Below are 11,103 nucleotides of genomic sequence, written 5' to 3' on the forward strand. Positions count from 1 at the left end.
TGGATCGGGGCCCAGTCCCCAATGTCATGCATTTGGGTTGGCACATCTGAGAATGAATCTTGATATTCTAAAAGAAGGGTAACACCAATATAATTTTATCTAAAAGCAGGGCAACAATGTCAATATAATTGTACCCAAAAATGGTCAGCTGGTTGCATAAATAATTTTGATTACTAAATGTTACATAAATTGTAAATATGAAAATCAAAACCAAATGTTCACCCCATTGTTAATATGGGTTGGCAATAATTCACTTAATGGTGAGGCATGGAATAAAAAAAATCATGTAATGTTTGAAATATGAGTAGGTGATTTGAAGCATGCTTCTTCAGTAGTGGAATAAAGACAATTAGCAAAAAGTGTTGTCAAGAAATACTGGAGTGATGTTTGATTGGTCTATAATCAATTTTATGAACAATTTATTATACTGCATCCATGTGTATATAATATATACACACAAACATCTGCAACAATTATCATGTTACAAGTATTTTCTTCAACTTGTAGAAAACAGCTAGCTACATTTTGAAGTGTTGCATTTTGGTTCAAGTGTAACACAGCTCTTTTGTTAGTCACTTTTTGTTCAATAATACCCTTTCAATTCAGAGCCTGGATTTTCCCCTGAGGATAATATCCATATCATGCTGCAATCAATTGAACAGGGCAAACGATAAGGTAGAACATCTTTAAAATACTCATACTACAATGTTAAAACATTCTACATTGTGACATCATTAAAATACTCCTACTAATGTTAAAACATTCTACATTGTGACATCATTAAAAATACTCTTACTAATGTTAAAACATTCTACATTGTGACATTATTTAATTGATATCATGAAACAACTCCATGTATTTTCTGATGTTTAATCAGAGATCTTTTATCAGAGTATCTCTTGTCACATATATTACAGCTATGAGGTTTCTCTCCTGTGTGTGTTCTCTGGTGTGAAGTCAGCTGGCTAGATGTAGTAAAACTCTTCCCACATTGATTACAACTATAAGGTTTCTCTCCTGTGTGTGTTCTCTGGTGTGAAGTCAGCTGGCTAGATGAAGGAAAACTCTTCCCACATTGATCACAGCTATAAGGCTTCTCTCCTGTGTGTGTTCTCTGGTGTCGAATTAGATGGCTTGATGTAGGAAAATTATTCCCACATTGATTACAGCTATAAGGTTTCTCTCCTGTGTGTGTTCTCTGGTGTGAAGTCAGCTGACTAGATGTAGGAAAACTCTTCCCACATTGATCACAGTTAAAAGGCTTCTCTCCTGTGTGTGTTCTCTGGTGTCGAATCAGATGGCTTGATGTATGAAAATTCTTCCCACATTGATTACAGCTATAAGGTTTCTCTCCTGTGTGTGTTCTCTGGTGTGAAGTCAGCTGGTGAGATGTAGTAAAACTCTTCCCACATTGATCACAGATATAAGGTTTCTCTCCCGTGTGAATTCTCATGTGTATTTTTAGTGAATCTGATCTTAAGAAACCCTTCCTGCAGTTCGAGCAGCTATAAGATTTCTTTCCAGTGTGAATTCTCATGTGTATTTTTAGTGAATCTGATCTTAAGAAACGCTTCCCGCAGTCAGAGCAGCAGTATGGTTTCTCTCCTGTGGATCTCTGCTGATGTTTCTTGAGGTGTTTTGATGTGGAGAGACTCTTCTCTGCCTCATCAGCATCATGAGGTTGTTGAGGCCCCCCAGATGATCCAGGATAGTCACGTCTCTCTCCTGTGTGAACAAAACGTCAAACAGATGGTTTAAGGCCCACAACAGCAAAAATCCACTGTAAAAAGGTGATGCCAACAGCGTAGCCATTATGTTGTACAAACAATGACGTCTTTAATGAATGTTAATTATTTGACAATTGTCTTAAGTCAAGTGAACAACAATAGTCATATTTTGTCTCGTTTTCACATTAGTAGTGACATCGACGATTGTATGCTAGAAATAAGTTTTTTAAGTTGTTGAAATCCTAAACAGTGTGCCAGACAACTTTTGGTCTCCAATATAGGCACCTTTCTGTAGGTCTATTTTGTTGTTAGGTGAAGTTATGGGTCCTACAGTAGGTCTATGTTGTTGGTAGGTGAAGTTATGGGTCCTACAGTAGGTCTTTGTTACTGTTAGGTGAAGTTATGGTTCCTACAGTAGGTCTATGGTATTGGTATAACTAGGGATTTCTGCATTAGCATGGAGGAGTTTCTGCAACCAAATTGCGTTTTAGCAAACAGAGGGCAGAGAGCGATGCAGAGAGCGATGCACCTATTTGGGGATGTCTGATAGTATTTACGCACCCCCACTAATGATTTGTGGAGCTTCTCAAAGTAATTTTTCTTCACCTCAAACAGCAAGTAAACAAAGTCTTACTAAAATCAATTGGCAAATGACAATAGTTCCTCAAAGTATTTGTAAAATATTTCCAGCTCTCCCTCTTGATAACCACTCGACATGAAAGGGAAAAGTGTAATAATCTGATCCAGTGGAAATGTCATAAAATACCTGATTACTTCTTACCCCTTACACAAATAGCCTACAGCTGTATCTGTCCCAAACTCACTGGCGCGGGAAACTTTGAGGGCCAAGAATATTTTATATCAAGTTTCAGACCGACGGGTGATAGTTGATACACTGTTTCAAGTTCTGTGTAGACAGGCCATGCGCAGCCAATGTGATTTATTTTTATCTGGATATTTTCTAGCTGTTTTTATTTGTTGGCTTTATGTAGGCCATTTTTATGTAGTTGGCAATGGCAATAAAAGTTATTTAAATTTGTATAATTTTCACTTCGATTTATATAGAATATAGATTAATCACAGATAATGATTTTGAGATAAAGACTTATAATAATTATTACTATTATAAATTAAATTAAACTCTCCCAGTAAAATGTGAAAATTAAAATCATAATTGGCACCAGATCAGTAGAAATGGGAAGATAAATTGGCACTACAAATGGAAAAGGTTGCCGACTGCTGTTGTAGTCTGTTGTTTCCATGATTACTGGAAACTTTAGGAGCATAACGTCAGAATTTTCGAAGAAGAGTTTTTTTTTTTTATGGTTAGGCTATCTCTGGTTCCCTCAAGTAATTTGTGTGTCTCAATTATTTAATGAAACGGGGGATTCCTATGTTGATGATGTAAAGAATATTTGCTGCTCTGTGGTGTGTAATGAGGAGCAACCAGACACTGCACGCATTTATGAAATTGCTTATTCCAGTTACTAATAACCATACACCCATTAAGAAAATGACTGTCGAAACTTAAATCTCCTTGGATTGATGAGGAATTGAAAAATAGTATGGTTGAAAAGGATGAGGCAAAAGGAATGGCAAATAAGTCTGGCTGTACAACTGATTGGCAAACATCCTGCAAATTGAGAAATCATGTGACTAAACTGAATAAAAAAAAGGAAAACGACACAATGAAACAAAGATAAATGACAAAGAATGATAGTAAAAAGCTTTTGAGAACCTTACATACAATTTTGGGAAAAAATTAACTGAATCAGATGGCTCATTCATCACAAAGCCCACTACTTTTATGTTTTTTTCATTGGCAAGATTAGCAAACTTAGGCATGACATACCAGCAGCAAACGCTGACACTCCACATCCAAGTATATCTGACCAAATTATGAGACAAGCATTGTAATTTAGAATTCTGTAAAGTCAGTGTGGAAGAGGTGAAAAAAAATATTGTTGTCTATCAACAATGACAAGCCACCGGGGTCTGACAATCTAAATGCAAAATTAATGAGGATAATAGGGGACTACATTGCCACTCCTATTTTCCGTATCTTTAATTTAAGCCTACTAGAGAGCGTGTGCCCTCAGGCCTGGAGTGAAGCTAAAGTCATTCGACATGCGCTATGCTCTGCATAGTTAGCTCCAGGTAAAATGTTGCACTTATTCAGCCATTCTGTGACCAAAAACAAGCTACATAATGGACAGCACCAAAATAAACGGACTCTGGAAATGACAAAGCGCCTCGTAACCTTTCTGGAAATGTGTCAAACCGACCCCTTCTGTGGTAACAGACTGGGACGATTTGTAATCAAATCTAATTCCCAGGAACGGGGTTCAAATGAAACAGAAACCGTGTGGGATAATAACATGGCCGTGTCCAACCCTGCTTGTTCCCTCGACTCCACTACCAACCACCAATCTCCAACAGGGCCCTTAACCTGTATCACTAGAAATGTCATAGTGAGCTACAGGTAGGAATCAGCAATGAATCCCAATAATGAGCCAACTATGGGAGGGGTAACCCTTTGTGGACAAATCTCTCAACGTATTACTGCTACCCTGGGGAGATTGATATATCCATTGAACACCATGGAACACCGGCTCCGACCCACATCGGATGTGGCAGAGCTTGCAAACTATTAAAGACTACAAAGTGAAGCACAGCCGATAGCTGCCCAGTGACACGAGCCTACAAGACGAGCTCAATGACTTCTATGCTCGTTTCGAGGAAAGTAACACTGAAACATGCATGACAGCATCAGCTGTTCCAGACGATTTTGTGATCACACTCTCCGCAGCCGATGTGAGTAAGACCTTTAAACAGGTTAACATTCACAAGGCCGCAGGGCCAGACGGATTACCAGGACGTGTACTCCAAGCATGCGCTGACCAACTGGCAAGGGTCTTCACTGACATTTTCATCCCCTGTCTGACTCTGTAATACCAAGATGTTTCAAGCAGACCACCACAGTCCGTGCCCAAGAATACTAAGATAACCGACCCATAGCACTCACATCTGTAGCCATGAAGTGCTTTGAAAGGCTGGTCGTGGCTCACATCAACACCATTAACCCAGAAACCCTAGACCCACTCCAATTTGCATACTGCCCCAATAGATCCACAGATGATGCGATCTCTATTGCACTCCACACTGCACTTTCCCACCTGGACAAAAGGAACACCCATGTGAGAATGATATTCATCAACTACAGCTCAGAGTTCAACACCATAGTGTCCTCAAAGCTCATCACTAAGCTAAGGACCCTGGGACTAAACACTGAGCACGCCCACATTCTCATCGAAGGGGTTATAGTGGAGCAGTTGAAAGCTTCAAGTTCCTTGGTATCCACATCCTTGGTGTCCACATTATAGGCTTACTTAACTGGTGAACTGTTGAAATCATGGAAACATAATGACGATTCTAATTCTGGATTTGGAAAAGAATGTGCAGCATCTGGAATATTGTTGTTTGACTACCAAATAACAAACCAGGGAGGAATTACTGACAGAGTAGGAGCGTGGTGGAGACGTCCAAGAGAGGAAAATCAGGAAGGGAAATGACAGCAAGTAGTGCAGACAAAAGGGATAACAAGTTGGTGAAACAACAGATGTGTTGGAATGAGAACAATATAGATGGAATGAGCACAATATAGATGCTACTTTGAGAACACAAACTCACATATTTCACAGCACAGAGTGAGGGAGTCCAGGGGATGACTGGAGGAGCAATGGAGGAAGCATTGTAGGATTCTCTTGGCGTGAGAACAGTTGGTGAGACTGAGTGGACGATGGTGAAGAACAGTGGAGTGAAAAGGGCTAAAGTTGGTAATGAACAGCAGTTTAGTGTCTGAGTGGGAATCATCAGCAAGGATGTTTTTGTGGGTGACCTGTTAATGGTCTCAAAGATAGTGAAGGATGAATTGGGTGAAGTGGAATCGGTTCGAGTGACCAGGAGCGGTATGATTCTTATTGAGTGTCAACAGCGCAAAAGGAGAAAGCTTTGTGTGGTTTAGGTTACACATTTCAGGTAGACGCACGTTAATTAAAATGAATGATAGACGGAAGGTTTTACTGTGGTTTGGTGAAGTGGCTCTCCCATCTTATGTAAAACCTGGGTAAGTGAGATATACAGTGGGGAGAAGAAGTATTTGATAACCTGCAAAATCGGCAGTGTTTCCTACTTACAAAGCATGTAGACGTCTGTAATTTTCATCATAGGTACACTTCAACTGTGAGAGACGGAATCTAAATCAAAAATCCAGAAAATGACATTGTATGATTTAAGTAATTCATTTGCATTTTTTGCTTGACATACGTATTTGATCACCTACCAACCAGTAAGAATTCCGGCTCTCACAGACCTGTTAGTTTTTCTTTAAGAATCCTTCCTATTCTCCACTCATTACCTGTATTAACTGCACCTGTTTGAATTCGTTACCTGTATAAAAGACACCTGTCCACACACTCAATCAAACAGACTCCAACCTCTCCACAATGGCCAAGACTAGAGAGCTGTGTAAGGACATCAGGGATAAAATTGTAGACCTGCACAAGGCTGGGATGGGCTACAGGACAATAGGCAAGCAGCTTGGTGAGAAGGCAACAACTGTTGGCGCAATTATTAGAAAATGGAAGAAGTTCAAGAGGACTGTCAATCACCCTCAGTCTGGGGCTCCATGCAAGATCTCACTTCGTGGGGCATCAATGATCATGAGGAAGGTGAGGGATCAGCCCAGAACTACACGGCAGGACCTGGTCAATGACCTGAAGAGAGCTGGGACCACAGTCTCAAAGAAAACCATTAGTAACACACTACGACGTCATGGATTAAAATCCTGCAGCGCACGCAAGGTCCCCCTGCTCAAGCCAGCGCATGTCCAGGCCCGTCTGAAGTTTGCCAATGACCATCTGGATGATCCAGAGGCGGAATGGGAGAAGGTCATGTGGTCTGATGAGACAAAAATAGAGCTTTTTGGTCTAAACTCCACTCTCAGTGTTTGGAGGAAGAAGAAGGATGAGTACAACCCCAAGAACACCATCCCAACCGTGAAGCACGGAGGTGGAAACAACATTCTTTGGGGATGCTTTTCTGCAAAGGGGACAGGACGACTGCACCGTATTGAGGGAAGGATGGAGTGGGCCATGTATCATGAGATCTTGGCCAACAACCTTTTTCCCTCAGTAAGAGCATTGAAGATGTGTCGTGGCTGGGTCTTCCAGCATGACAACGACCCGAAACACAATCAGGGCAACTAAGGAGTGGCTCCGTAAGAAGCATCTCAAGGTCCTGGAGTGGCTTAGCCAGTCTCCAGACCTGAACCCAATAGAACATCTTTGGAGGTCCGTATTGCCCAGTGACAGCCCTGAAACCTGAAGGATCTGGAGAAGGTCTGTGTGAAGGAGTGGGCCAAAATCCCTGCTGCAGTGTGTGCAAACCTAGTCAAGAACTACAGGAAACGTATGATCACTAATTGCAAACAAGGTTTCTGTACCAAATATTAAGTTCTGCTTTTCTGATGTATCAAATACTTATGTCATGCAATAAAATGCAAATTAATTACTTTAAAAAATCATACAAGGTGATTTTCTGGATTTTTGTTTTAGATTCTGTCTCTCACAGTTTAAGTGCACCTATGATAAAAATTACATGCTTTGTAAGTGTGAAAACCTGCAAAATCGTCAGTGTATCAAATACTTGTTCTCCCCACTGTACAGAAGCACTTTGGACATGTGGCAAGTGTTTGTCGAAGGAATTAATATGTCGTAGTCAGATGAAGCATGTTGTAATTGTGATGGGAATCACGTTCCCGAGTTCCCGGAGTGCCCTGTAAGGATGAAGGATGTCACAGTAGCTAGGATGATCAGGCCCATCCAGCAGGTGTCCTATGTGGAGGCAGTGAAAATAGCTGAAGGAGTAGAGAGGAGAAGGTAGTTCATGTCCCACAGTGAAGCCATGCAGGAGAAGGATCCCAACAAACTATTTGTGAACAAGGTGGACTTTGTTGTGTTTAAAACTAGCAGTTTCCGCATTAGCTTGGAGGAGTTTCTACAACAAAATTGCGTTTACATTGCCCTTACTGCCGCAGTGATAATTTGCATTAATAATAAACCAATAAAACATCTAAGAAGCTAGACATCATTGTGAAGGCGGCAAATCGATTTCTGGATCTCTAGGACTTCAGACAAAATGTTACAGGGAGGACTGAATGAAGACGTTCCCCCCTCCCAGGTTCCTGAACCTGTGTAGGGATCTGAAGTATCATTTTTCGTTTGAAATTTAGGGTAGTGGAGTGAATTTGGTTCGTGTTTGTTTTTTATTTTACATAATTAGTATGATTTGTTTATCCCAATTTTTTTTCATTTTGGTTATTTTTTACAACCCTGTACAGTAGGTGGCAGCAATACACCTGATGAGTGTAGTCTGACAATAAACCTCAGAGAAGAAGACATGGTAGGAACCAAAGTGTTGGTTAATGTTTCCAGTTGACCCGAATTAGATGTTACATTACATGTTGTTTTCTTACTTCATGTAGCCGGCTAGCTAGCCAACATATTCATACTTCTCTTATTCCTCTCTGATAAGATACCGCTGCACAAACATGCTTATCTAGGCCTACACCAGCACTGGTACCAGGCTAGCGTTTAGCTGCTAACATTATTTGAGCAACACCTTGCTAAGAAAAGACAATCTTTCCCCTTTACTGTAACGGCATGAAAAGAATTGCCAGAATATTATACAATGACTTCTCAACAGCTCTAACAATTTGACCAACAGGAAATCTACACTGGCAGTTATAGAAAGACCCATTTACTATATAACCATTGATTCTTGAAGAATATAACTTATAAATGCCTCAAATGTTTCAACCGTATGACCACACCAGAAACCAAAACATAAGCTCGTATAACACCACTGTTGGGTGTAAACTAATACTATATGGCTGAGGAGTAGGGTCCAGCCAAGCGTTCTGACCTCACAATGACAGTAAAGCACCCAAGCTAACTGGCGAACGTTGGATAGCTTGCTAGACACAAATCAGAGAAAACCTCACTCTTACCATTTTAATTGCCCTAGCAGAGCTGGTTAGGCTGTTTTCATGTCATCCAGAGCGTTGGTGACTAACTGTGCTGCTGGCAATAATTTAATTTGAGCTTTTTTGCAGATGTTTACTGACACCTGGACATATTCAACGGGTGTTGAGCGTTATTAAATTCTTCAGTTATTCTGCGCTCAATAAACGTCAATAAACGTTGGGTAGTTAGTTAGAATATAGTTACTATACTGGCAAGTTTGATGTATAAGTAGCCAACTAACGTTAGGTAGTTAGCTGACATACTGGTACATACTGCTGTAAAGATATGCTATGCGTTTTGTAAGGATAGTGTAGCTAACATAACGTGTAACGTAACTTATTTGAAAAGTCATTATTTTATTACATTGCTCAACATTAGTCATAATTATTTAAAGCAGTTCATTTGTATCCGCTCTCGTTGGACTTCGGCTGCATATTTTCCTCCATTTTCTTCAAATCTGAAAAAGATGTGAAGCCACGCCTATTTCCTGAAGAATTGCATTATGGCCCCTAAAGAACTGCGTGTATACGTCATATTTTGGCGAATTTAGTACGACATCCGTGAACTTTTGGCATACCAACTATATCATCCTATATACTCAATTAACATCACAAATAGTAGTTAGTATGACTATTCTAACACAGATCAGGTCTCTGGGCAGCCATTTTGTTTCTGTTTAAAAACTAGGCTGGTCCTTTAAAAAAGCCACACAACAATCAATCAACCAATCTGCAGTTCAAACAATAACAAAGCTGTAATTCCACCACTGTTTTGGTAATAAGATGGAGAAATGTAACTTTTCGCAAATTCACAGACATACCTATGGATGAAAGGACTGACCATCCATGATATCAACATTATAGTTTTAACCATGTTGAGGCTATACAGTGTTGGTTTACATTGTTTCTAAACATTGGAGTAAAAAAAGCTTATTTGGGGTTCTGATGGGGTACAACAGTTGAACTCAGCTCATGAGGCATGTGTTATATTCTTCAAGAATCAATGCCTATAAATAAATCATTTAAAAAGTCAAAATATGGATGTAGCAATTGCAAACATCCCCTTTAACACCACACATCAGTTCAACAACCGCAGAGTTTGTGCTTCTGTTTTTAAGACAGTACTTACTAGTGTTAATCAGGGCCTGTTCATTGTTAGAACCATTGGATGCCTTAAGATGAGTTTGTGAAACCGGGCCCAGATATCCAGGTCCCTCCTCTTCTTCATTTTTCAATGTGACAGTCACCTCCCCCTCCTCTTCTTTCACTGAAACATCTTCTTCCTCCTCTTTAACTCTGAACGCATCTTCCTCTTCTTTAACTGAAACGTCTTTCTCTTCTTCTTTCACTGTAACAGCCTCACTCTCTACTTGTTTTTGTATTGTAACAGCCTCCTCTTCCTCCTCCACTTTCACGAGAGCTTCTTTCTCCATCCAGCAGACCTCTTCTTCTTCAGCAGGAACGGGGTTAAGTTTGAGACTGGAGCTATGAGGCATGTACTGAAGTCGCTAAGCGGTATAATTCAAAGCAGTGTCACTTTATCAGCAGCACGTGATTAATGACGTCTAAAGATTCAATTCGTCGAACAACCACCTGATTGGTTTGGTATTGATGAATTTGGGCTCGTTCGACATTGCAGCCGACAGTGCAGGTCACGGTTTACTACCCACAACGCAGCATGGATTTGATGCTCTCGAACACGTGATTTAATATATGAGATAAAGGCTACGCTGCTACGGTGTGCGGGACTTCAGCTATAAACATGTGGCTGTTCTAAATTCTGTGTCGCTCAAAGCCTTGAATAATGAACCCATTTTTGACACAATTGGCTGGAAAGAGATAATGCTTCAGGAAGCTTTGTTTCCCCATCACTACTTTTCAGCATGTTTTCTGTGAATTAGACTACGGGAGTTCTGTAACTTTTCCCACCTTGGCTTACTGTTAGTTGGTCTCGCAGACCATAACCGCGCTGGTTGGCAACACTGGTTAGGCTAATAGCTAGTTGGCTGAATAGCTCATGTCAGCTGGCTGGCTAAGATAACTGCATATAGCTAACATTCTTTGATATATGGTTAGATGGCGTTATGTATTTCCAAAACGTTGGTTTACTTTAATCACTCAAGTCATAAGTGCAAACGATTGGTTTAATTTGAAGTTATTTATGTTGTAGTTAACATCATAGGGAATAGGCTGGTCCTCCATATAACTTCACACCTGACTTTGGCATTCTTCTAAATTCTGATTGGTTTTATGTAAAAGCTGTAACTTTGCATTGGGACTAAAAAATATTTC

At 40.2% G+C, this 11,103-nt stretch overlaps 1 protein-coding gene across 1 annotated transcript; it reads right to left on the reverse strand.

The window, feature by feature from the left end:
- Window positions 1-402: 402 nt before the first annotated feature.
- On the reverse strand, window positions 403-10,395 carry LOC118938250 (zinc finger protein 664-like). Its single transcript, XM_036940697.1, has 2 exons — window positions 9,941-10,395; window positions 403-1,725 (listed from the first exon to the last, which is right to left on the reverse strand). The coding sequence occupies exons 1-2, from the start codon at window positions 10,305-10,307 to the stop codon at window positions 839-841; spliced, it is 1,254 nt and encodes a 417-aa protein (XP_036796592.1). The 5' UTR covers window positions 10,308-10,395; the 3' UTR covers window positions 403-838.
- Between the last annotated feature and the right edge of the window lie 708 nt (window positions 10,396-11,103).

The sequence above is a fragment of the Oncorhynchus mykiss genome, chromosome 13 (genome assembly GCF_013265735.2).
Source record: "Oncorhynchus mykiss isolate Arlee chromosome 13, USDA_OmykA_1.1, whole genome shotgun sequence".
NCBI classification, from domain to species: domain Eukaryota; kingdom Metazoa; phylum Chordata; class Actinopteri; order Salmoniformes; family Salmonidae; genus Oncorhynchus; species Oncorhynchus mykiss.

Bases quoted from the DNA above. Each gene is read 5' to 3' on its own strand.
- LOC118938250 (XM_036940697.1), bottom strand. From the start codon at position 10,307: ATGCCTCATAGCTCCAGTCTCAAACTTAACCCCGTTCCTGCTGAAGAA. The intron at 1,726-9,940 runs GTAAGTACTGTC...TTGTTCACACAG, and splicing joins ACAGGCCCTGATTAACACTA to GAGAGAGACGTGACTATCCT.